General features: G+C 47.7%; 2 protein-coding genes across 3 annotated transcripts in view; one reads left to right on the top strand and one right to left on the bottom strand.

The window, feature by feature from the left end:
- Positions 1-27,796, bottom strand: part of SLC39A11 (solute carrier family 39 member 11) — a 444,045-nt gene that overhangs the window by 118,493 nt on the left and 297,756 nt on the right. The gene's annotated exons all lie outside the window — the stretch shown is intronic.
- Positions 19,632-20,030, top strand: LOC135271663 (interferon-induced transmembrane protein 3-like). Its single transcript, XM_064369363.1, has one exon. The coding sequence runs from the start codon at positions 19,632-19,634 to the stop codon at positions 20,028-20,030; it is 399 nt and encodes a 132-aa protein (XP_064225433.1).

The following is a 27,796-nucleotide window of genomic DNA, read 5'->3' as shown; positions in this document are numbered from 1 at the left end:
TGGTTCAGGAAGTTCACTGTGGCTGAGGGAGGAGCTGTCTTAATGGCTGAACTTTGGGGAGGTGGGAGACAGCCCGGGGGCTCAGGGAGCTGTGTGCAGCTCTGCTCCTTGGATTTCAAATCCTGGGCCCTCCTAGTGGTTCAGCTGTGGTGGGGACAAGGCAAAGCTCTTCTGTGCTTGGCAAAGGCACAGGGGTATTTATATAGCTTGATGTTTCCCCACCCCTAATTTCCCTTGGTTCAGCCAGAATAATAACTGAAGTGTCTTCCCATAGTGAGTAACTGTAGGACTGGTTAGGGGCACTGGGTCCTTAGGGGGATGAGAGTTTTCCTCCTACAGTTCCAGGCCTTGTGTACCCCTTCAGTCACCCTCTTTCTGACTCATGCAACAAGAAAAACATGGCATGGTCAACGAGACAGCCCATTGATGGTTATGGCTGCACTGGGTGAGGGCTGGGGCAGACTGAAATTCAGATGCACCGCAGGCCATGTTATCGAAGTCTTGTGCTCCGAGCTCAGGAGGTTGGGTCCGATTCTATACCTTACGGAAGCTATATGACACTGCAATTTGCAGCCCAGCAATTGGAGAGAAAAATGAGTATCAGTGCTGGTGGGGAATTTAGGCACCACGTCTTCAAAAATCAACCACAAAGAGCCATCTGTCCAGTGACGGTGGACTCACACCAATCTAACACCACCTTTGCAAAAATTCTAACAATGAGAAAATTATGGCAGTGATCTAACCAACCCCGATCTTTCCTATGACCTCCAAACTGCCCTTAGTCATTCTCGGGCTTGGGCCAAGGTAACTCTGGGAGTTAGTTTTAGGTTAAATGATAACAGCTCTTCCCCTAAACTAAACTGCCTTTGTAAAGCTAATGAAGGATCATCAGATTAGGAGGGTGACAGAAGTCTGAATTCTGCTAAGTGTAGACAAAAAAGGCTACCAGTCGTTTTTCCAGAGGTCAAAAGATAAGTGACTTCCCCAATTTCTCCTGTAGATAACCTAAAATTGGCCTTTTGAGGTGTCTTTTCTGGTTCTGACATGACTCTTAATTGGTTCTGAAGCCCCCACCCAGCAGCAGACTCAGCATTCAAGGACCGTTTTCCACACCCCAATGACTGCATTCACAACCAATCAGCAGCACCCATTCTGTGCCTGCCAAACTATCTTTGAAAAACCCTAGCCTCAGAATTTTTGGAAAAGCTGATTTAAGGAATAATAAAACTTCAGTCCCCCACTCCACTGGCTCTGAGTGAATTAAAGTCTTTCTCTACTGTAATTCCCTCATCTTGATAAACTGACTTTATCTGGGCAGCAGGCAAAATGAACCCACTGGTTCATCTGTGGCTACAAATCTGCCTGGGGGTACCGCCCGCCAGCATGCAGAGAACTGGTCCAGGAAGGACCAGGGAGCTGGGCTGGAGAGTGCTTGGCACTTCCCTATCAAAGCAATTCACCAGCAATAATCCCCTGCAGCCACCAACTTTTGAAATCAGGTCAATGGCACGGTGGCTATTTTTCAATCTGGTAACACGTTTTGTCAGTTTATATTTGTGTTCTAAGGTGCCCCCAAAGAGAGATTTTTTCCCCCCCATTCAGAAAGGACTGTCTGACTCATAATTTGGTTCAATGTTGGTTACAAGATAATGGAAAATTTTTCACCAACCTCAAGAGCCCAGACAGCTCTCAGCATGGCCAGGCTCCTCCAGGGGCCAGCTGAGTGATGATCTACAATTGGCAGAAAGAGCTGCGGCAGGAATCACTGAGCTGCTAGGCTCTCCTGTTGGTAAAAGTGGCCATAAGAGCTTATGGTGGAACATGGGATGTGAATTTCAGAGTGAGAATGATGCGAAGGATCATTCATCAGCTGAATGTCCCTCTGTGAATCACTTATTGTCACAGGGCCTCAGCTCTAGACCAGGGAGAGTGAAAATGACACCTACCCCACAAGGTGAAGGTGAGGATGGAGTGAGATGGTGCAAGGGAGAGGTTTTCCTAATCACACAGCACTGTATGATGCTGGCTGTCACCATCATCACGTGTTAAGTTGCACTATGCATGGAAAGACAATTAGTCTGGAAGAAACCATTGCCCAAAGAGGTATATACTTAGAAGTGGAATTCTAGATCAACAGGACCTTTTGAAAACATAGACCTCAGCACCTCTCTTCTCGGCTTAAAATCTTCCAGCGGTTTTCCTATACTCAGGAGGAAGTTCACACCACCTCAAGGCCTTGTAACATCTGGCCCTGCCCATCTTTCTCCTGGCTTGTAGCCACCCAGACTTTCCAAGTACATCTCCCTCCAGCCTTGGGGCCCTTCTTACCATGGCTCCTTCTGCTAGTGGCTCTCCCTCTCTCTTTGCTGCCTCCATAGCTAACATTTACTTGTCTCTCAGATCACAGTTTCCAATGTAACTTACTCAGAGAAATCTTTCCTGGCCTCCAAACTGGGGTAGATATTCTGCTTCTTACTTGCTCTCCTACCCTCTTTTACTAGTGACAGAGCAGGAGCATCACCATCTTCGACAAGCACTGTCATTTTAAAGTTCACCTTGACCAAAAGCTGCTAAAATCCAAAAGGCATCAGCCTGATGGCTAAGGTCAGCATGACCATAAACCACAAACAACATGTCTGAGCAGAAACATTCCAAACCCCTCCATGACCAGAGACGTGCCAGCCCCGAGACAACCTCCCCTCAGGCTGAAGAGATGTCAGCGTCAAAATAACCTCCTCCCTGACCAGAGACATTCCAACCCCACCATAAACTTCTCCCCCAGACAAAGACGTTCCAAGCCTGAAATAAGCTCTCTCACCAATAAATATTATTTGTCTGTAAGAAAGCTCCTGACCAAAATCAGCCAGAAGCCCCTCTCAGGTTTAGTCTTCAAAATAAACTTTTGGCTGTTGAGCCACTTTTGTGCTTCTTTCCTCTTTAACTCTTACATTAGTCCTTCCTTACTGCTGGACCTGCACATTTATTATAATACTTTGTTTTGCTGATTTTCTCGGTAGTTACTCAGCACCTACAGAGGGCCAGAGCTCAGTCAAGGTGCTAGAGAGACAGCATTCAGTGAACTGGTCCCAGAAAGTCCAGGGAGCTGGGCTGGACAGTGCTGGGCACCTTCCTTTCAAAGGAAAGGGTGAGGGCTGCACAGGGTGAAGGCTGGGGCAAACTGCAATAAGTAAAGCAATGCCTGCCCTTTGGGAGCCCGTTTTTACAGGGGAGACAGAGCAGACGAAATCAATTGAGACAGAATTTAATGTCAGGTGGTGCTAACTGCCATGAAGAAAAATACTGCAGAGCTGAAAGACAGCTCCACGGACAGCTATCTTCCATGAGTCGGTCAGCAGAGCTTCACGCAGGAGGTGACTCGGCGCATTTGTCATGCCCACTAGACTGTGAGCTGTGGGTAAGGAATGCCTGTGTATGTTCCCTTCATCACCTTATGAATCTCCAGCACCAAGGCGAATGCTTAGCACACAACAGGATAAATGGGCAGATGAAACAACACTGCCCTCAAGGATCCTGGTGACCACACTGTAACTGCTCAGGGGTTACAAAGAAAGACCAAAGCATTGCAGTAGCAGAGAGTTTAACAGACACGAGGCTGGCCACACCACGTGGAAGACAGAGTTAGTACTCAAATCAATCTCACCCAAAGCTCCTAGGTTACGGGTTTGTACAAAATCAGTTTGGATGAAGGGGTAGGGGTAGCTGAGCTTGCTGCTGACTGGTTGGGGCAGAGAAGAAATCATAGCGAGTCAAGGCCCACCTCTTAAGCTGAGTTGCTCCCTGGTGGGGACCACAGGAGCCATCAGTTCCAGGTGGAGCCACAGGTTTCAACATGCAAAAAACCTGAAAAGATATCCCAAAGGGCCAATATATAATAGTGGTGTTAACTGCAGGAATGGCTGGCAATCTATGTATATACTTCAGCAGAATTCAGATTTTCTTTCCCCAGTCTGATAGCCTTTCAATAGCCTTACAGAGGCAGCTGAGTTTTGGAGAAGGGCTACTATCATTTCAACTATAACCTAAATGTCTTCTGAAGTTAGCACAGCCCAAAAGCCCAGGAATAATTAAGGGAAAGGCAAGATAGTGGGGTGGATTAGCTGAGGTATCTTTCACTGCCATAATCTCTCACTGTTCTAATTCTTGGAGAGGCAGTTTTAATGGCACAGACCACCAGGCAGCCTGGAAGAGCCCCAGAGGCTGAGGGTAGCCTCTCAGAAGGTGACCCAAGCAGCCATCCCATGAGGGACTTCTGCACACGTGAGGCAGGAACCGAAGCCTGCTTTCTCCACCTCTCCTACCACTGGACTTGACAACTCCATCCTTTGGCCCACACAATGTTTCAATAAGGCCCACCTACGGCACAGTCCTTAGTGTGGCTGAATCTAGCCAAGTCTCCAAGAGATAATCAGGTGTGAATGAGAAAGGCTCCTTCTTGGCTTTTAGATCACATTTAACAGACTTCCCCAGGCCACCCTTCTTTGCTCACCACCTCTCACAATGGCCTGGAGTTCACTCTCTTAGCCAGTGGCTCTGACTCAAGAAAATGCCATAATCCTAGCTGGGGTGATCCCAGAGTCAACGACAGTCAACAGACCTTTGCTCTTCCACGGTAGGTCCTGTTGTCACTTATCTACCAAGTGGAAGTTAACGACCTTTAAAAACCCATGCATTACCTACAATGGAACACATTCGATCTTAAAAAAGAAAGGAAATTCTGAAACATGCTATGACATGGATGAACCTTGTGAAAGGAAACTATCTTGAGCCCCCAAAATCACGAAGGAAAATTCAAGCTGGAAACTGCTTAAGCCCATTCTATTCAAAGTTACCCCACTGCTCACTGAGATAGATGCATATCTGATTGCCTCTTTTGGAAAGACTAATCAGAAACTCAAAAGAATGCAACTGTTTGTATCTCACCTGTCTGTGACCTGGAAGCTCCCCCTGCCTTTGCTTCAAATTGTCCCGCCTTTCCAGACTAAACCAGTGCACTTCTGACACGTATTGACTGGTGTTTCACGTCTCCCTAAAATGTATAAAACCCAACTGTGCCCTGACCACCTTTGGCGCATATCATCAGGACTTCTGAGGCTGTGTCATGGGCTTGTCCTCAACGTTGGCAACATAAACTTTCTAAATTAACTGAGACCTGTCTCAGATTTTCTGGGTTCACAACCTTGAGTACATTATGCTAAGTGAAATGAGCCAGCACAAAAGGACAAATACTGTATGATCCATTTATGTGAGGCTCCTAGTGTAGGCAATTCAAAGGGACAGAAAGTAGAATGGTGGTTGCCAGGAGGCTGGGGAGGTGGAAATGAAGTTAGTGTCTCATGGAGATAGAGTTTCAGTTTGGGAAGGTAAAAACGTTCTGGAGTCAGATAGTGGTAACAGTTGCAGGCCCATTCTAATGGGATGTGGCACTCCTTTTAGACGACACTTTTGGCTCATGGGCCTTCCTTCAGCCCCACCCAATGTTCTTAGAACTGTGCTGTGATTGGCAGCCCTTCCTCCCAGGTCTCCTTCCTTCCCTCTCTCCTTTCATGGGTGTCCGGCCTGCATGGCAGTCTGCCAGCTCCTGCTCCCTCCCCTTGGTCTTTCTCAGGTCATTTTCCCAATCAATATCATCTCAGGCAGGCCTAATTCCTTCTTTGAATCTGCTTCTCAGAGGACCTGGGCTGATAACATCACCACATTGGCCAAAAGAGCAACATACCTGATAAATGCACTGCAAGGCAGCAAGCACATTTAGAACCAGCACTATGCATTTGGAAGCACAGCAATATATACCTTCAAATTTGTCAGGGCTGACAGCTGACAGCCCATATTAGTCATTCAATACATGTGTAATAAGCTCCTGCTGATGGTGAACGCGTGCATACCCTGCACTTCTGAGGCAGGCAGGCAGGCATTCTCATCCAGGTTTTGCACATGAGTAAGAGGTTATTCTAGTATACAGTTTGGTTATAATGAATCTTAATGATGTTAAAAAATAATAGGCAACATCATTTAGCATTTACGACATGTCAGATACTGTTTTATATGTATGTGTTGCTCATTTAAAAAAAAAAAAAAAAATCCTAGCCGGCCGCAATGGCTCATGCCTGTAATTCCAGCACTTTGGGAGGCTGAGTCAGGCAGATCACTTAAGGTCAGGAGTTCAAGACCAGCCTGACCAACATAGCAAAACCCCATCTCTACTAAAAATACAAAGTTAGCCAGGAGTGGTAGCGGACACCTGTAATCGCAGCTACTTGGGAGGCTGAGGGTGCAGTGAGCCGAGATGGCACCACTGCACTCCAGCCTGGGCTGGGTGACAGAGTGAGACCCCGTCTCAAAAAAAAAAATCCTTAAACAGCCCTATATTTTAGGGAATGATGAGGAACCATGAGCAGAGGTATGCACTGAGAGTCACTTGATGCGTCATGTTCTCTAGAAGCTGACCCAGAGGAGGAAATGGGGGGTTACAGCACACCTACCCCTCTAGGCTCACCTTGCGGGAGGAGAGCCTGCAGCTGAGAAGCCCCATGGTTGGATGGATTATCTTTAAAGTTTCCTGTGGCCATCTCTGCTTACACATCAGGGAGAAAACAAGACAACGGGTAATAAAGTGCATAGGATCTGATTCCTAATAAAACAAGACTGTGTGGTAATGTGCTCACCAGCCACACTGAGGCCAACTGCAATGGAGAATTTATAAGAAAATCGATGTGTGATTTACAGAGAAATGATTTTTATCTTTTAGATGTCAAACGATCAAGGAAAATGTGATGTCTTACATCATGCTAATTTCAAAAAGAATGCAATAAACCAGTTATCGGCAAAAGAAATGGAGACGGAGTTGAAGACTTGGGGTGGGAAAAGAGAGGCAATGCACAAAGCATGCTTTCTCTCTTCTCCCCAAGAGGGAAGCCTCTTTCCACCACTCCACCCTCCTTTTCCTGTGGGGGGTGGGGCTTTCTTCCATCTCAACCTGTCATTTCTGCTGCCTCCCTTCCATCATTGACATAAGAAATCCAAACACTCCTCATTCTTCTGACCTGGTGATATCCCTGGGGTTCTCTTTCCTCCCTGGAGTCCTTTCTAGCCCTGGACAACAGGAGGGGCTGGCCTGACAATCTTCTGCTACAGGACTGATCTTCAGGAGGGTTGAGCAATGCCCTCCACCCCAGGAAGGGCAGTCTTTGGGGTTCCCATCTCCACACTACACTTGTGCCTTCCTCTTCATATCTGAGCACTCTGTGCCAGCGCTGGCACATCCAACCTGTTCCCAAGGCCTCTGGGACTGTCCAGCCCACCAGTAATTCCAGGTTTAGCACAGTGGCGCCCATCTGCAGCCTTCATTTATCTCGATGTTTTATATGCATTACTCCACTTCCTCTACCGAGTCTAAACTACTTGGGGTTGGGGCCCATGGGCCTATAACATAAATAACTTGAGCTTCATTGACCTGTAGACCTAGAAAAAAATGTTCAGGCTTAGCCGTGGACAAGGAGGAACAGGCGCTGAAGAGCGAAACACCAACCCACTGCAGAGTTCTTCTATCCATTACTCTGGAAGCCACAAAGTGAGCGCTCAGGCCCATGCACAGAATAAGTGGCCCTGCTCAAGAAAATGCTGTCTGCCTCCCACTTGGCAGGAAGGATTCAGCCAAGGAGAGTGACAGAAAGAGAAGGTAAGTGTGGAGGAGGTGCAGACTTCCTGGGGGTGGGTTCCTGTTGCATCGTTATACACCTGGTACCCAGCTTGGGGTCTGGCTCACACACAGTAGGTACGTGATAAGTGCTGAATAAATAAAGAAATGAATGAATGAAATGACTAGAAGGAAGGAGCCAAAGATTAGAGAAGGGAGAGATGAAAGAGAGAAATGCAAAGGCTGGGCACGGTGGCTCACGCCTATTAATCCCAGCACTTTGGGAGGCCAAAGCGGGTGGATCACCTGTGACCAGGAGTTCGAGACCAGCCTGGCCAACATGGTGAAACCCCGTCTCCACTAAAAAAAAATAGAAAAATTAGCTGGGCATGGTGGCAGGTACCTGTAATCCTAACTAATTAGGAAGCTGAGGTAGGAAAATCACTTGAACTCAGGAGATGGAGGTTGCAGTGAGCTGAAATTGAGCCATTGCACTCTAGCCTGGGTGACAAGAGCAAAACTCTGTCTCAAAAAAAAAAAAAAGAAAGAAAAAAGAAAAAAAATGCACAGATATTCTTTGATCTGGAAGAGTTGGTTAGACATGCTATGCCTTGACACAATTCAATTCACTTCCGGAGAGGCATGCTTTAGCCACAGACTGGTTCACCACTCTGAAATGTATCTTCAACAAACAGAGGTGATATGGCTTGGCTGTGTGCCCACCCAGATCTCATCTTGAATTGTAGCTCCCATAATTCCCATGCGTGTGGGAGGTACCTGGTGAAAGATAATTGAGTCATGGGGGTGGTTTCCCTCAACCTGTTCTCGTGGTGGTAAGTCTCACGAGATCTGATGATTTTATAAGGGGAAATCCCTTTTTCTTGGTTCTCATTCTTCTCCTTACAGCCACATGTAAGACGTGCCTTTTACTTTCCAACATGATAGTGGGGCCTCCCCAGCCACATAGAACTCTGAGTCCATTAAACCTCTTTTTCTTTATAAAGTACCCAGTCTTAGGTATGTCTTTATTAGCAGCATGCAAACAGACTAATACACACACACACACACACACACACAGACACACACACTATAAACACACACACACATATATGATATATACAAGAATATCAGTATCACTGCAGTGCTTCTAAAAGCACAGGTTGTAACCTGGCATCAGGGTGACTATAGCTCTTGACCACTTCCATGACCATTAAAATACAACATAAATAACTTGACCTTCACTGACCTATAGACCTAGGAAAAAATGTTCAGGCTTAGCCACGGACAAGGAGGAACAGGGGCTGAAGAGCGAAACAGCAACCCACTGTAGAGTTCCTGAACTGGTGGGAGCAGCCTGTCCCACAGATGAGCCTGGACTGGGAGACATCTATGTTTCCTCTTACACCAAAGAGCAGGGCATGGCATTAACAAAGCCGGACGTGCTAATGGGAGCAACGTTGACGCTAAACCTGCTTGGGCTTCCAACTAACTGCTCTGGGCCTCCGTGTCTCTCTGTTTGCAAAATGGCGCTGAATCACTCCTGATTTCTCTAGATAAGTAGCTGTGCTTACACCGGTGATGTGGTCCGTGGAAATGTTCATGAGTAATGATGCGTCGGTGTAACAGACAGCTGGAGCCAGAAGCAGGGAGGAAGGCAGAGAGCAGACAGGCTCATGCCCCATGCAGGGACTCAAGTTGTGAACACCAAAATCTGCATCTTTTGGGTACATTGATTTATGTCTAGCTCCTGAGAAATTCATAGCTTGGGAGGGTTTGTGGCAGCTCACCTTGCCTCCCAGAAGGGCTTGGTGACAACTTTGGGAATAAAAGCACTAGTTTCCAAGCAACCAAATAACAGGTCTCCAGTTACAAACCAGTGCTTCATTTTACAAAACATTAGCTCCAGAGCAGCATCTAATTAAATTGGCCAAGGCTTCACCTCCCTGGAATAACCTGGGCCCAACAGGACCCTGCTAAGACCCCTTTACACCAAATAAAGGTAAACGGACGCGTCTGAAGTCGTGTCTGGATGGGGACTCTGATCTTGCATTAATTGGGCCTGTCAGTTGGCCTTAAGAATTCAATCAGCCAGGCAGTGACCCAATCTACAGCTGACAAATGGGCCGTTTCATGTGTCCCACTTGCTATTTGAAAAATTAAAACACTGGCCGGGCGCGGTGGCTCACGCCTGTAATCCAAGCACTTTGGAGGCCAAGGCGGGCGGATCACCTGAGGTCGGGAGTTCAAGACCAGCCTGACCAACATGGTGAAACCCCGTCTTTAAAAAAAATAAAAATAATAAATAAATAAATTAAATTAAAAATAAATAAATAAATAAAAAGAAAAAATAAAACACTTCTTCGAAAAGGAAACAGTGGCTTCTAGTTTGAGCACCTCTCATCTGTCGGGATCTGGCTGTATACATTTGCCATTTAGGCTAGAGTGCTTTACTTTTCTTTCTAAGTCAAGGTCAGGGATACATTCCCTTCAGTCTAGGATGACTTGGAGCTCAGAGAATACCAGCTCCTTATTCTCTTCTCCCTGGCTTCATCTTCTGATTCATGCCCATCTAACTTTCAGGCACTCGTCAAGGGAGTAATGGTGTCTGGCTACACAGGGAAAAAGAAAAAAAAAAAAACTCCTGATACTCGCTTCACCAGCAGGAACTCTCTGATTTGGAGGGCTGGCTAATTTGAGCACCCATTCTCCAAACACCTGGCCCTTTTCTTTGTTTTGCTTACCATTTCCAGCCCCAAGACCTCCCACTGTGACGCTCAGCTAACGTAGCACCTGCTTCTCTATAACAGCATCTGCGGTCCCAAGCCTAGAGCACCACTGCGGACCCCCACTCCCTTGCAGCCCAGTTTCCAGGCTGCTGAGGTGCCCCACTGGCCACCATCCTGAGGTCCAACCTTCAGGCTGGCAGCTACATCTGCACCATCTGTGACCCTCCTTAAAACACACCTGGATTCAGAGAAACACAATAGGGACAGGGATGCTGTATTATTTATAACAAGTAGGGCAGGTTGATTCTAGCGCTGCCTCCTGGAGGCTGGGGAGTTAGGTGCAGGGCACAACTAGACAAGGTAACTGAGCTGCGAGGTAGAAAGTAGAGAGCTCTGAGCTAACAATTGGCGCAACTCAGTGAGAAGATCTACACACTCTCCTAAAGGATTACATCCTACAAGACAATCTTGGGGGCACTGTAGGAATCAGATTACTCAGGGGCAGCTGCAGAAAGCCAGGCTACAATGTACCAGCTAATTTCCACTGGTGACTCTCAAGCTTCAACATACAAGAATCACCCAGGGCTAAACTCAAGGCCAGCCTCTGCCATAAAGCACGTTTCCTGGTCTGCCTGGAAGGACCAAGCAGATTCCCTTCTCTGAGGTCCAGCGATCAAAGAACCTACCGCAGAGCTGGGCTGGAATTAGGGATAAGACTTTAGCTCTCACTCTTCTGCTGCAGCTGAGAACTTGGCCCTGGCCTGCTTTGTATCTGCACATATTTCTGAACCATTGTGGATCTTTACACAGAACTCCCCTACCGGCTCTTCTTCAGGTCCCTCTGCAGCTCGGAGTTATTTATGAAAATCTCCTTTCCAGGCAGATCCCACGGAGACTGACACATGTTCCCCCTCCCGGGGTCAGGCTGGTCCAGGAAGAATTGAGGAATACAGATGGGCAGACCCCCCGCTTGGGGGAGATGCAATTACAAACAGCAGGCCTGGGACTCTGCTTGCACGTGCCAGATGGCAGAGTGGAGGTGCTACCCCAGAAGTCTGCTCTGTGCCCTCCCGAGACAGACGCTTAGATTCTGCAGGGACTCACAGGCCGTTGCCTCCATTCTTTCCCCCTCCCATGATGGCACTCAATGCTTCCCAAATATAAACCATCCAGGATCATGCGGGGCAAGTACTGAGCAAAACCAGAAGACAGGCTCTTGGTAATTCTGCTGCTAGACAGAGGAAGAGAGAGACTAGCGTTTACTGGGACATTTCCAGCGGCATTATATACCCGCGGTCTGGTCTGATTTCATCCTCACAACAGCATTCCAAGGATCTTATCCACTCCACTTTACGGGTAGAAAAATGGTGGCTTGGAGAGCTGAAGTCACCTGCCAAAAGTAGCAGCTGGTCCACGGTAAGTCAACGACCTGCCCCTCACCAAGTCCCCACCTGCCTTAACGGGAGAAGTCACTGGGGGCCTTAGCTTTGAAGTTGACTTTTGCAGTTCGTGGCTACGTGACCTCTCTCAACTTCACTTCTTTCATCTCATAAGAGGGGGCCATCCGATCTGCCTACATTCCTGGGGGACCTCAAGGATTGGCTGAGGTCAAGGGTGGACCCGCTTTGTAAACCGCACTGTTATCACTGGGATCTGGGATGAAGCCTGAAGAAACATATTCACACTGGGGCTTCACTGTTTAATAGGACTTAAAACAACAATAACAAATCCCTATTGAACCATGTGCATTTTAACAGAGGACAAGGCTCTTAACTTAAAAAGGGGGTGTTATGGTCATAGCTTCAGGTCTCATTTAGCTTGCCAGCTCAAAGGGGACTGCGGCAGGAAAGGAGTTACCTATGCAACAGGAACCCTTCTCAGAAAATTGTAAATCATGCCAGGGAATAGTATACGGGGTTGAATAGTGTCCCCCCAAAATCCATGTCTGCTAGAACCTTAGAATGTGACCTTATTTGGAAATAAGGTCTTTACAGATGTAGTCAAAATGAGGTCATGCTAGATGAGGGTAGGTTCTCAATCTAAGGATGAGTGTCCCTATAACAAGAGAACACAGAAACATAGAGACATACAGATACAGAGGGGAGGAGGACATGTGAAGATGGAGGTGGCATGGGAATGACACATCTACAGGCCAAGTTACACCAAGAATTATTGGCAACTCTAAGAAACTACAAGAGGCAAAGAAAAGTCCTCCATACAGCCTTCAGGAGAAGCATGGCCCTGTGGACACCTTGACTGAAGTCAAGATGATGTCTAGATTCCAGAACTGGAATTTAGTTAAATCACTCAGTTTGTGGTACTTCATTATGGAAGCCACAGGAAATGAATAAAAAGAGTAATGGAAGATTCTGAGACAGGCACTATGCTTTACATATATTGCATGTATGTGCGTATGTATGTATGCATGCAAGTATGTATGTGAGACAGAGTCTTGCTCTGTTGCCCAGGCTGTAGTGCAGTGGTGCAATCTTGGCTCACTGCAACCTCCACTTCTCAGGCTCAAGCGATTATTCTGCCTCAGCCTCCTGAGTAGCTGGGATTACAGGTGCCCACCATCACGCCTGGCTAATTTTTGTATTTGTAGTGAAGATGGGGTTTCACCATGTTGGCCAGGCTGGTCTCAAACTCCCAACCTCAGGTGATCCACCCGTTTCGGCCTCCCAAAGTGCTGGGATTACAAGCGTGAGCCACACCTGGCCCATTGTCTCATTTATCTCATAGGGGAAATAGTATTAGAACCATCATTTCACAGAGAAGACCACAGAGGCTCAGTTCTGCAGAGGCAGCAAGATTCATGCTCTGAGCAGGAGGCCCCGTTCTCAGCCCCTGGACCATCGACGCAGGACCACCTCTGCCCTCTCCTGTTTGGCCGGCACAATCAGTGCACCCCAGGCGAGCCAGCTGGTCTAATTCACGTGACTTTTTCCTAAGTGGAGGCTTCACCTTAAACCCTGGTATTTTCCTTCATTTTGAAAGAAGTTGTTTTTAAAGGCAACACTCATCTTCCTGCCTCCTTAATTTAATTTCTGTATTGATGACTCAGAAGCATTTCAGAAACATTAATTACTGTGTGACAACACACAAAACGGTGATGGCCTGGGACATCTTGAGCTAGGAGGGGACGTCAGGGCTCTCATTAGAGCCACCGCCAGCTGCTCTGTCCACAGTAGTGGCGTCTCTGTGGATGACATATGGTCATCGATTTCACGTCGGATTCACTGTCATCACGGCGTCTGCTTGCTATCTCCCCGTCGTCAGGAGGCCCATGTTGAGCAAGACCTTTTCCCTTCCACATTACATTTGCTTTTGCTTCCCTAATCTAATAAAGCTTGGGGAAGTAGATAACCAAATTTCTTCAAATTGGGCAGAGACTCAGAATAAATAGTATTCTGGACTGTAAGGAGTTCTTTTATGGAGCCAGCCCATTTGCTAAAGGCCATGGAGTTTTCTGGTTTCTTTTACCTGACTTTCCGCTGCGTTCACAACAGGGGAGCTTTTACCATCCTGCCTGATCCTGCTTAACCAAATGAACACCCACTTGCTGGGGCAAGGAATAGGCTGGATGAGGTTCCAGCACAAGAAACAGATTTTCACTTAGTGTCCATCCATATTTTCTCCAATTGACAGGGTGGCCTTTCAAGAACATTCAGGGCTGGGCGTGGTGGCTCACACCTGTAATCCCAGCACTTTGGGAGGCTGAGGCGGGCAGATCACTTGAGGACAGGAGTTCGAGACCAGTCTGGCCAACATGGTGAAACCCCATCTCTAATAAAAATCCAAAAATGAGCTGGGCGTGATAGCACATGCTTGTGATCCCAGCTGCTTGGGAGGCTGAGATGGGAGAATCACTTGAACCTGGGAGGCGGAGGTTGCAATGAGGTGAGATTGGGCCACTGCACTCCAGCTTGGGTGACAGAGCAAGACGCTGTCTCAAAAAAAATTAAAATAAAATAAAAAATAAAAAGCAGTTAGGAAGCTGGCTTTAGGGACCTCCTAGACATCCTGGGACAGGAGAGGTGTAGGATAAATTCCTTCCCGGCTTCTGCTGCCCCAGCACAAGCGCTGTTCATCTGACTGTGTTAATCCGTCCCTCCCCTTGGTACAGCTGCTGGGGTGAGGGAACGCTACCAACAACCTCCACCTTCACCCACTCAGCATTTTCACGGCAGCATCTCAAGCTGAAGAAGAAATTCATACCTTCTGGACTCTATTCTCACTTAGCTCACTTCTGCTGCAACTTGTGGTCCCCAGACTTCTCAGCTGCGCCTACATCAGTGGAGAGGAACATCTGAACCCAGCACTGCCTTTAGACTGGGGCCACCAGTCTTGCTCTTAGCCCTGCCCTTACAAGGGCTCCTTTCTTGGTCTCTTCTGGCAACTTCCATTCCAACAGGGCAAGGAGTCTGCGGGGTCCATGAGGAATCCCTACCTGTAATCCACACCCACTTCTATTCCCAAGGTCTTGACATCCGGGGATTCTCTTCCCAGGGACTGGAGACCCACTTACAAGGCCTGCATGGAGCTGGTAATTGTGCTGGTCAAGCACTGACCATCCTTTGGTCAGTGTACTCAAGGGTCACCAAGTGGCCAGTGCAAAGATGAGCTAAACGCTTCTTTTTCTATTTCAACTCAGGCAGTTTGTGGACTAAGCATTCTTGGAAAAGAAGAGGATGAAGAGCTCCAAGTGGGACAGCACTGTTTAGAAAGCAATGAGGAGAAACCGAGCTAGCTGAAGAGCAACAGCTGGATCAACAAGGCGTTCTCTGAACACACCTCCCAAAGGAGAGCGGGTATAAACACTCTGGCCTCTCTTCTTGATTTGGGGGCTGATTTCATGTCTCTGAGCTGATCATAACTACATCCTGGGGAAATACATCTTCCCTGAGGAGCCCAGAAGCATTCCCAATGTCGATGTTGATTTCAGAGCGGATAGTCGGGATGATGAAAGAGGCAGTAGTCAATTTGAGGGAATTAATTTCACGTCCACTACATGCGCGGCACAGTGCTAAGGGCCATGAAGATGGGGGGAGGGGCACAGCTGTGTGTCTGCTTTGCTATCTTGAACTTGCTCTGTGTCAGAGCAATTCTGAGACTTGACAAGTTCATCATTCCACGTAGACTACAGCTGCTCTTTCACTTTGCTCTCCACTCTCTACTAGGTCAGCATTCATTTTCTTTTCTTTAAAATATTTCCCGACTGGGCACAGTGGCTCATGCCTGTAATTCCAGCACTTTGGGAGGCTGAGGCGGGCAGATCACGAGGTCAGGAGTTCAAGACCAGCCTGGCCAACATAGTGAAACTCTGCTTCTACTAAAAATACAAAAAAATTAGCTGGGTGTTGTGGCCCGCCCCTGTAATCCCACCTACTTAGAAGGCTGAGGCAGGAGAATCGCTTGAACCTAGGAAGTGGAGGTTGCAGTGAGCCGAGATCGCGCCATTGCACTCCAGCCCAGGCAACAGTGTGAGACTCTGTCTCAAATTAAAAAAAAAAAAAAAAAAGGCCGGGCGCGGTGGCTCACGCCTATAATCCCAGCACTTTGGGAGGTCGAGGCGGGTGGATCACGAGGTCAAGAGATCGAGACCATCCTGGTCAACATGGTGAAACCCCGTCTCTACTAATACAAAAAATTAGCTGGGCATGGTGGCGCGTGCCTGTAATCCCAGCTACGCAGGAGGCTGAGGCAGGAGAATTGCCTGAACCCAGGAGGCGGAGGTTGAGGTGAGCCGAGATCGCGCCATTGCACTCCAGCCCGGGTAACAAGAGCGAAACTCCGTCTCAAAAAAAAAAAAAAAAAAAAAATCCCAAATCAGTTTCTTTCACTACAGTCCACACTCATCATCTCAGCCCAAGTTTTAATTCCCAAACTGTCTGGCACCGTCAGTCTCTCTCCCCTTTCCTGGGCTTCACTCATTTACCATCACCAAAGTGAATGTTTTAAAATAAAGTCATATTTATAAGTTCCATGAGAAAACCTGGGAAACTCAACAGGTGTTTCTCACAGTCACAGTGCCCCGTGAACCCATATCCTCTCCAACTCTCCTCCTCTGCTCCGTTCTTCCATGTCAAGAAAACCGGCTTCAGAGAACTCCTTCTGCCAGGAACTTTTGGGAGAAAGAGAACTGCTTTTACTAAAACCTGTCCTTCACTTCCACCTCTTTGGAAACGCTTTGACATTTCCACTATTTTGTCTTATTTCATTTCTAATACAAGCTTGCATTAGAGTGAGGAAGGGCAGAGGAACGGCTATTATCAACAATCTTGAAGAGGAGCAGATGTAAGACACTATAGTTTAAAAATAACTGACTCTCAGTACATTTCATCCTGAGAAAATACTTCACTTTCCATCCATCACCATCCAAAAAAAAAAAAATTCTATTTATAAAAGGACTCCTCTGCACTGCAGTGGGTTCAACTATATCTCTCTGCTTTCTGCCAAAATAAATAAATAAATATATATGTTCAAGTCCCAATCTCCCATACCTGTGAATACACCCTTGCTTGGAAAAGGGCCCCTGGCAGATAGAATTAAGGTAAGGATACTGAGGCGACATCATCCTGGATCAGGATGGACCTTAAATCCAATGATAAGTCCCTCTAAGAAGAAAAGAAGGGGAAGCAGATATAGGGACACCCAGAGAAGACAATCTAGGACAGAGACAGAGACTGGAGTCATACATCAATGAGCCAAGGAACGCCAAGGCTTGCCGCAGCCCCCAGCAGCTGGGAGGGGCAGGGAAATGATTCTCCCTCCACTGACAGCCTCCAGAAGGACCAACCCCGCAGACATCTTGCTGTGGGGTCTTTCACCTCCAGAGCTGTGAGACGATGCACTTCTGTTGTTTTAAGCTACCCACTTTGTGGTACTGCAGGAAACTGATTCACTCCCCAAGTCCCTTAATACATGCTTTCTAAGGACAGACTGTGAAGTTCAAGACCAGCCTGGTTAACGTGGCGAAATCCTTGCTCTGCTGAAAATACAAAAATTAGCCAGGTGTGGTGGTGCTGGCTTATAATCCCAGCTGCTTGGGTGGCTGAGGCTGGAGAACTGCTTGAACTTAGGAGATGTAGGTTGTAGTGAGCCGAGATCACATCACTGTACTCCAGCCTGGGCAACGGAGCAAGGCTCTGACTCAAAAAAAAAAAAAAAAAGGCAGGCTGGGCACAGTGGCTCATGCCTATAATCCCAGCACTTTGGGAGGCTGAGGCTCAGGCCAGAGGTCAAGAGTACAAGACCAGCCTGAACAACATGGGAAAACCCCATATCTATTAAAAACACAAAAAATAGCCAGGCGTGGTGCTGCACGCATGCGCTACTCAGGAGGCTGAGGCAGGAGAATCGCTTGAACCTGGGGGGCAGAGGTTGCAGTGAGCCGAGATCATGCCGCTGCACTGTAGCCTGGGTGACAGAGGGAGACTGTCTCAAAAAAAAAAGCAGATTCTCACCAGACATTGACTCTGAATCTGCTGGCACCTTGATCTTGGAGTTTCCAGCCTCTAGAGCTGTGAGAAGTAAATTTCTACTGTCTAGAAGCCATCCAGTACATGGCACTTGGTTACAGTAGCTGAAACAGACTGAGACAGCCAGGCAGGGAGCAGAGTCAGGGCTATGCTGGGAAAGGTCTCCCATCCCTGTGGTCACACCCACCCCTCCCTATCACCAGGCAGGACCTCCCTCCTGAGCTCAAGGCTGACATACCAGGTTTAAAGCTGGACATCTTCCCCTAGAGGAAGCAACAGGAAGCTCCGAGTCAGCATATTCCTGCCAGAAGGCCTCACCTTTCTCTCAGGCTCTACCCTTCTCACCTACTCTCTGTCTATCCTGCAGGCAGCACCAGTGGCCTGAGCCAGAAATGGGGACCATTTTCATTAGCCCCTCTCTCCCATTTCCCATACCAATCAGCTGCCAATTTAGTGCCCTGTGCACTGAGTCTACCTCAGACAGATATCCCTATCATCACCCTGTAAGAGACTGACTCAGTCTGTCCCCTAAATCCATTCTCTTCTCCTCCTGAGTAAGACAGTTTTAGTGGACACAGGCCTGGCAAGGCAGAGGCTTTATTTTCAGCCTCCCCTGCACTGGAATAAGGCATATCAACTTACAAGATGCAAAAACGCCTCTATCTTACATAGGGGTCCATATGGCCACTTCACCAGTACCCTGCATACCCTGATTAACGCTTGCTCAGATGGCTGCAAGAGCCTCCCAGCTAGCCTTCGTGCCTCTAGTTTATCTATCTCTTTGGAATGTATTTCTCATGAGGCCGCCCAACTGATCAGTTGAAACTGTATATGTGGCTGGCAGTTTCTACTGCTTATAGGATGAAGCCCCAGTTACCACAGAGACCCTCTGGAACTGAATGTGACCTGACCCTCTGGTCCTCCCTCCTAACACACACTGCCCCTCAGCAAGCTCAAACTGCTTGACGCTGAGTATGAGCCCAGACTGCCTTACACCTGGCAGGACAGGCATTTACGAGGTATAATCAAGGAGGTCTGAATATCAATGAGTTATCATACATGAGAGACAATAGATCGAGGGCAGCATGTTTCTTTCTGAGGGAAATGAGTCGCCTTCATACTAATGGAAATCGAGATTATAGTAAATAACGCAGGTTCAAGGTCTGAACAAGCTGAGTTTGGAGGCTGTAGAACATTCAGATGAATCTAGCTCAGCCAGAGGGCTGGAGGCGGGTGGATCACCAGCGGTCAGGAGTTCAAGACCAGCCTGAACAACATGGGAAAACCCCATCTCTATTAAAAACACAAAAATTAGCCAGGCGTGGTGCTGCACGCATGCAATCCCAGCTACTTAGGAGGCTGAGGCAGGAGAAATGACCCGGAACAGAGGAGAGAAGTCTGAATCACAGCTACTGATCTGGAAGTTATCAGTGTGTGGATGGGGTGAAGCCATGGGGGCACAGGGGGGTTGTCACCAGAATGTCAACACAGTGCAGCATCACTGGAGGCAGCATTTTCTAGGGCCTCAGACTGCTTTGGAAAACCGGTGATATAGTCTGGATATTTGTCCCCGCTCAAATCTCATGTTGAACGGCAATGCCCAGTGCTGGAGGTGGGGTCTGGTGGGAGGTGTTTGGATCATGGGGGTGGATCCCTAATGGCTTGATGCTCCTGTAACAGTGAGTTCTCATGAGATCTGGTTGTTTAAAAGTACGTGGAACTGAAGAACCATCCCAGCAACCCGACCACAGGTGGTCTTCCCTGGACACCATGAACCACACTTTGCAGACCTTCTTCACTCCCGCCAACACCGACCATCCCCCCAGCTATGAAATGCTGAAGGAGCAGCACCAGGTGGCTGCGCTGGGGGCGCCCCACAACCCTGCTCCCCCGACATCCACCGTGATCCACATCCGCAGCGAGACCTCTGTGCCTGACTATGTCGCCTGGTCCCTGTTCAACCTCTTCATGAACTCCTGCTGCCTGGGCTTCATAGCGTTCGCCTGCTCCATAAAGTCTAGGGACAGGAAGATGGTTGGTGAACTGACCAAGGCCCAGGCCTATGCCTCCACCACCAAGTGCCTGAACATCTGGGCCCTGATTTTGGGCATCATCGTGACCATTCTGCCGATCATCATCCTAGTACTGATTTTGCAAGTCTATCAATAGATCAAGAGGACTCATCCAGGCCAGGGGCTCTGCCCGTGACCTGTTTCCCACATACTCAACCTTCCATTCTTCGCCCAGCCCCAGAGCCGGGTCCTGTATCTGCCCTTTATCCTCACACACTTTTCTACAATGGCGCTCAATAAAGGGGACAGATTGACTCAGTCCCTTACAGGGTGGGAAAAAAAAGCATGTGGAACCTACCCTCCCCTCTTTCTCGCTCCTGCTTTCGCCATGTGATCTGCCAGCTCCCCCTTCACCTTCTGCCATGATTACAAGCTTCCTGAGACCCCCTGTCCACCAGCAGAAGTCAAGCATATATCAGCACCATGCTTCCTGTAAAGCCTGCAGAACTGTGAGCTAATTAAACCTCTCTTCTTTTTAAATTACCCAGTCTTGGGTATTTCTTTATAGCGATGCAAAAACAGCCCGATATATCCGGAGAGGAAAAGAAGCAAGGAAATAGGATGCGAGCTTGAAGGGAAATTACCATGAAGGAGTTTTTCTCTCCTCTCTCATTCATTCCTTTCTCCTCTCTCAATCTCTCTCTCCTCCATGGCTAGATGCTTGGAGGCTGAAGGGAAGAAGCCGGAGAAAGAGGCCAGAGGGTAACTGACAACATTTCAAACAGAAAGAGAGAGAGGGAAGAAGATATTGAGGAAAGACGGTGAGGGAGCCGGGGAGCACGTGGAGACAGTAGCCCCATGGAATTTGGGAAAGAAAGCTGGAAGACGGCTCATGACTTCGTTTGAGCTCAAAGGCAGAGGGTGGGGAGTGGAGATGCTTCCACCAGGTGGCCTCAAAGCTTTCAGAGAAGCCAGGGCACAATCGTCAGAGAGGATGTAGGAAGGGAAGGTGGAAGGGCTTTAGTGGTGGCTTTAAATGGCCATCATCGGGAGGGTGGAAAAGAGTTAAGGAGAAGCAATTACAGACATGCTGGATAAACTGTTTTCTTTATCCCACATGTTCTTCTCATCCTGCCCATTGGATCTGCAGAGCTTTAAGAGTAAGTTAAGTAAGCATCTCAATCCTCCTGATCTTTCTTGTCACTCAGAGATGCTAAATGCGTTTCACATATAGGTATGCGAAAATACCTCAGACCAGGAAAATATGTTAGATAGAAATGATCATTTATGCCAAAAAAATATATTTAATTTGATTGGCCAAAGCCCATTCTTCAGGCTGCTGAATATTCATTTTCTTCACCTTGACAGATGAGATTCCCTCCCTGACATCTATGGATTGCAGTGGGCCAAATTATCAGATACCGACAGGGAGGCTAGAAACACCTTTACAGGGCAGCGAGCATTTGCTAAGGCCTTGTGGTATAACCTCAGGTTTTAGTGACTGACTGCATGGGAAACCAGGAGTCAGGGCCTGGGCACCCAGCTGGAATCTGATGGAAACCTCACCCTCCCCATCCACAAACATACGGAAAGCTTCCGTGAAAAATCTGAGTGTGCCAGAACAGTTGATGGAAAGTTCTATTCTTAGTTAATACTGTAACTATAGATGTCTTTGATGCTGGCACTTCCAGACAATTAACCCACGGCCTGTGCCAACAAAATTTTACACTTCTCTTCCTGTCTTACTGTAAACAACCCAATTTCAAAGGCAAATGTGCTATATACCCTCCCACATGCGTGTCTTATTTTATACGCCCCATCTTGCCTTTCCATCAAGATAGGAAAGTAGTTCTAGATACATAAATAAGCCCCCTTGCCATGCCCCAAAATGTTCCACTTGTTACAAAAGCAGAAGAGATCCGGACGGATGATAGATTCTGGGGTGTTTTTCATGACTGAAGGACACCCAGGCTATTCCTCAATGACAGGGAGTTCACACAGCAGCTTATAGATCTGTCTTAGACTTATTGCTTCTGTATGGGCAGGAAGTGGGATGAACATCTAGATGCGTAATGAGATTAAGGGATTCTTGGAGCATCCTGGGGGCAGTGACATATGAGAGATACTAAGGACTGGTATCCTAGAGGCAGACTCTACGCAGAGAGGCAATACCACATCTTTTTTTTTTTTTTTCAGATGGAGTTTTGCTCTTGTCGCCCCGGCTGGAGAACAAGGGTGCAACCCTGACTCACTGCAACCTCCGCCTCCTGGGTTCAAGTAATTCTCCTGCCCCAGCCTCCCAGGTAGCTGGGATTACAGGCACCCACTGCCAGGTAATTTTTGTATTTTCAGTAGAGATGGGGTTTCACCACGTTGGTCAGGCTGGTCTCGAACTCCTGACCTCACGTGATCCTTCCACCTCGGCCTCCCAAAGTGCTGGGATTACAGGTGTGACCCACCACGCCCAGCTACAATCCTATATCTTTATGATGCAGTACAACAGACCTGGTATCAGCTCATTCAGATGAATGCATCTTAAGAGGCTCTGAAATAGTATGCCACCAGCATTTACCATTCGTCAGTTTGACTGCCATAACCCCAGAGCTTTCAAGGTAATTTTCCTCTCTTAAATTATCGGGGTTCTACAGTTGTTTCTCCTTCTCTTCGACTTCTTCTTCCTAACTATTCAGACTATCATATGCTCAGTCAACAAATGTCTATATAATCTTGGAGGTAAATATCATTTTTAAGGTAGCAAAAACCAAGCACACAGAGAATCTGACTCTGTCTAGCTAAACTCACCTTCGTAGCCACATATCTGCCGATCCTAAAGCCTCATCCTGATACATTCTGTTGCCTCCTGGGATGCACATTCACCCTCGCTGACTCTCCCGCTCCTTCCCTGGGTTCCCTTACTGGGCTCATCTGGTTATTTTGAGCTGTCATTGCACTGTGGCCCGCTCTGTTGTAAGTAGATTGATCAGCGTTGAAGATTTGCATTTATTTGTATAATCCTTTCACGAATGTCCTTCTCCCCACTGGACTATACATCCCCAAGAAGGCAGGGCCAACATGTTTTATTAACCACTGAATCTACAACACCTCAAGTAGGCACAGTTCAAGGAGGCTTTCATTTATTAATCATTGCTTCCAGCATTTAGTAAGTCAGGTAGCCTCTAATTTCATCCCCCGGGTCCTAAGTCCGTCCTTTCCCCACTGGTTAGGCCTGGGCATTTATTCCATACGTCCTGGATCCTTTGACCAGAAATTTCTTCATCTGGCCCCTCTGCTATGCATCTATGCTGGACCCAGCTCTCCCAACAGCCCTCTGCCATTGTCTTTCCCGGTGGGGTTCAACCATTCCCCTTGTTTCCAAGCATTATTAGTTTTCTCTAATGATCTCACCCATCTGATAATGACGTGGCATTAGCATCTAGAGGGGCCCTGAAGATTAAGCTGTGTTTACCCATTTCTTAGATAGAGAAGAGGGAAATGAAGGTCAAGGGAGTTGACTAACGTCATAGAACCAGGCAGCAATCCTGGGTTGTACTTTCTTTCAATCTTCCAAATGTCTTTGCTGTATTGCTTTCTCAAAACCCACCTTTTGGTTAGGCATGATCAATAGCTTGTCTCCAGAAAAGAGAGTGTAAGAATACACACAGAATTTTGGGAGGCAGGAGGGCCCCTCATTACAATGGCCAAACACTGAGGCCCTATCCAAAAACTGATGGAGAGGACATGAGTCAAAGGTATACACTGAAGCAGTGATGCTCTCCCTATTAAACGTCAGTCCCAGACAACACCAGAGGCAGGGGCCCCAACCCCAAAGGCTGGGATCAGATGCTGTGTATTAAGACTGGTCAATGGGGAATATGAGGCATGGCTGGAGTGAAAGGTGGGGACTATCAGAAACTATGCAACTGAAGTGTGACCACAGGTGACATGTACTGTGACAAGGCCAGTGATTTCATGATAGTATATTTACTTTTGTCTGCACAAATGTTATGACCCTCATTTGACTGATCATCAAGTTCTTAGAGGTTGGCCTTCATTTGTCTTCTAGTCACCAGAAGAGACAAAGGTTTTTTTGTTTTTGTGTTTTTGAAAAGGAGTCTCGCTTTGTCGCCAGGCTGGAGTGCAGTGGCGCGATCGCGACTCACGCTCACGGCAACCTCAGCCTCCCAGGTTCAAGTGAGCCTCAGCCTCCTGAGTAGCTGGGACTACAGGTGCGTGCCACCACACCCAGTTAATTTTTGTATTTTTAGTAGAGATGGGGTTTCACCATGTTGGCCAGGATGGTCTCGATCTTTTGACCTTGTGATCCACCTGCCTCAGCCTCTGAAGGGCTTTGACTGCAGTGCAATATTCACTCTACCCTGTGCCAAACAATCTCGATATATTTGTTAACTTAGCACATGTACTGTGCTGTGGTACCGCCTCAAAACTCAAGTCAAAGAAGAACGTGTTAGGGCAAAGGGCTCATGAAATGAAGAACGGTTTTGCAATTGGCTGTGACAGCAGGTAAACGGCCGCCAGGTAAGAACCATCCCTGGGAACAGGCCTGTAACTTGGAAGACAATAGCCACAGCTCTGACTCCACCCTTCAGTTCATTTCAGAAAACGCTTTTGGAAACATCAAACAACAACCTGATTAAAGGCCACACTTCCTCTGAATTCTCTGAATTACTTATAAGAAAGAACCTTTTCATTAGAAGCGTTCTTTATTATATAGAATCTCATTCCCTGGGGCAGATAAAATCCAGGCATCGATATCCAGGCTGAGAGGTCAGGCCTTACTGAAGATGGGAGAAAGATCTGTGGGTGTGTATGGGCCTCCTGCCACCTGAATCAATAATTCAGGAACACGGCTAAATTTCACCTTCCATGTCTGGTCTGGCAAACATGGAGATGCTTGGGCAGGAAATGTAATTTGGTTTTCTGACTTCTCCTGGAGTGCAAAAGATTGCGCTGAGGGAAATCAGGGATGCCAGAATGCTATGAAAGCTCAAATCCCATTCAACCCTCCAGGATTCAAAAACATAAAGCAGCAGCACTGTATGCAAGAGAGGCTGTTGCGACATCACAGGGGAGCGGAGGATAACAAGCCAGGTGCGCAGGTTATCCATTTATTTTTACCTTCCGGAAGGCTGGCATAGGGGGCATCATTTAGTGTCAAATTTCCTGAGTCCCCAGGAGAGCACACTGGTACATCCCCTCAGCCAGGCTCGGGAGTCATCCCAGAGGGTTGCTGGCTGTGAGAAAGAATCCATCCGGTTGCCCACAAACAAACATCTGAAATACAAACCATGAGACCTGGAGAAACAAACACGGTGAGGAACCAGGCAGTGCTGATCGGGAGCAACAGAACTGCACCCTCCTGGAATACAAAGACACCAGATGGTGGGCATCTCTTCTCTTGTCAGGATATTCTTCACACCATGGACAGACCTGAAGCTGCTCCTCCAAGAAATGAGAAGATAAGAGAATCCTTCTTTCAGAGAAAGTGGTAAATCTCTCTCATTTTTTTTTTTTTTTTGAGATGGAGTCTGGCTCTTGTTGCCCAGGCTGGAGTGCAATGGTGCAATCTCGGCTCACTGCAACCTCCACCTCCTGGGTTCAAGAGATTCCCCTGCCTCAGCCTCCTGAGTAGCTTGGATTACAGGAGTGAATCACCATGCCCAACTAATTTTTGTATTAATAGTAGAGACAGGGTTTCACCATATTGGCCAAGCTGGTCTCAAACTCCTGACCTCAAGTGATCCACCCGCCTTGGCCTCCCAAAGTGCTGGCATTACAGGCACCACCACGCCCGGCTATAAACAATGAATTTCTTCAATTTGTATCACAATTACACGCACAGTTAGTGGGACACTAAGCAGAAGAAGGAAAGCTGCATGGCAAATGGTAAGACCAGTCCATGTGGTAACTTAGCCATGTTGAGGACCAATCCCCAGCTCCCTCATCTGCATATATTTACATGAATCCAGTGGTTCTCAAAGTGGAGTCCTCAGCAGCATCAGCATTGCCTTAGAAATACTAATTCACAGGTCCCATCTCAGACCTACTTAATTAGACATTCTGGGGGTGGGACACAGCAAAGCCCTCGAGGTGACTCTGATGCATGTTAAGTTTGAGAACCTGGCCGGGCGCAGTGGCTCATGCCTGGATTCCCAGCACTTTGGGAGGTTGAGGTGAGCAGATCACTTGAGGTTGGGAGTTTGAGACCAGCCTGGCCAACATGGTGAAATCCTGTCTCTACAAAAATACAAAAATTAGCCAGGCATGGTGGTGCGCACCATGTCCCAGCTACTTGGGAGGCTGAGGGAGGAGACTTGCTTGAACCTGGGAGGCGGAGGTTGCAGTGAGCCAAGATGGTGTCAGTGCACTCAGCCTGGGTGAAGAGGAAGTCCGTCTCAAAACAAACATAGAAAAAAGTTTGAGAGCCACTGCACTAAGACAAAAATAAACAAAGTATGATCACAAATACTTCCATGGTGCTTCCCGTGTATAGGCACTTACAGACATTATTTCATTCAGGGCTCATGGCAACCCTGTGATATAGGTACTGATAGAATCTGGCTCTGTGTCCTCACCCAAATCTCATCTTGAATTGTAATCCAAATTGTAATCCCCATGTGTTGGGGGAGGGAGCTCAAGGGAGGTGATTAGATCATGGGGACAGTCCGCCCATGCTGTTCTCATGATAGCAAGTGGGTTCCCACAAGATCTGATGGTATTTATACAGGCTTTTCCCCCTGTGCTCGGCACTTCTCTCTCTTGCTGTCATGTGAAGGACACGTTTGCCTCTCCTTCTGCCATGATTGTAAGTTTCCCGAGGCCTCTCCAGCCCTGTGAATCTGTGAGTCAATGAAACCTCTTTTCTTATAAACTACCCAGAAGAAAATCGAGGCACAGAGAGGTCAGGTCATTTTCACAAGTTGTTCTGACTCCCTTTAGTCGCAGTAGTGGTGAGGGAGGGATCCCCCACCTTAAATAGTACGAAAACAGTGAGACAGTTGAGCGTAAGACAAGCAACGCCGCACAGACTACGGCCATAACTCAGAAGAGGAGAGCATCGCAGGCCACGCAGGGCCACTCAAAGGCTGCGCTCAGCAACACAGGGAATCAGAAGGGGCTGTGCAAGGCAGGCTCTGTAGAGACACAAGGGTGAGGTGACCCTTGGTTCCCATGGGAGGATGTGACTGGCTTGTTTGAAGAATTCTGCTGGCAGGCAGGGAGATGGAACCCAGGAAGGTGAGGACTGGGCTGGGTGCAGTTGGTCTGGCTGATGCAGAGCTACCTAGGTGGGGAGGCTTTCCTACTGGGTGGGAAGAAATCTAGCCAGAGCCAGTGAACTCACAGCTAACTCTCTGAGGTTCTACGAGGCTCAAAGATGTCAAGGAAGCACATGAAATTTCAGGCCTTACAAAGTATGAGAGAGAAGGTGATACAGCCAGCGATTAAGCCCACGCTCCTGTGTTCCAGAGTCCATGCTCTAGTTTTAAACCACAATTCTATCCTGTCTCCCACTGTCTTTTATCAAGGCACACTGCACACCTCTGTAAGAACTGCCATGAACCCTCCTGGGTCAATATCCACCTGGAAAAGCAGCAGGCCAGGTCACTGGGGCAGTGGGATGTTAAGGTCAGAGGTCTTCCTCCACCAAGTTAAATGCTCCATTATATAGGAGTTGCGTCTCTTTCACCAGCTCCTCCACACCTCACTGGAAATAAGGACATAAACACTGCCCAGTGTGCAGTGCATGCACAAACGCATTCATTCGCTAGCAAATGGCACTGACTCTTTTTGCAGAGACTGTGCTAGGACCAGACCCACAAAGACAACATCAAAACAAGGCCGAGGATGCTCCCTACTGCGGGCAGGGTGGGAGCGAGGGACTGAAATACACACAGAGCATTTGGG

Source organism: Aotus nancymaae, unplaced genomic scaffold, assembly GCF_030222135.1.
Source record: "Aotus nancymaae isolate 86718 unplaced genomic scaffold, 86718_ANA_hifiasm-v0.15.2.pri h1tg000089l, whole genome shotgun sequence".
In the NCBI taxonomy this organism is placed as follows: domain Eukaryota; kingdom Metazoa; phylum Chordata; class Mammalia; order Primates; family Aotidae; genus Aotus; species Aotus nancymaae.
The sequence above is the reverse complement of the archived record's forward strand: the minus strand, read 5'-3'. Positions and strand labels throughout refer to the sequence as shown.

What these genes read in the sequence shown, in the direction of transcription:
- LOC135271663 (XM_064369363.1), top strand. Translation starts at nt 19,632, where the DNA reads ATGAACCACACTTTGCAGACCTTCTTCACTCCCGCCAACACCGACCAT.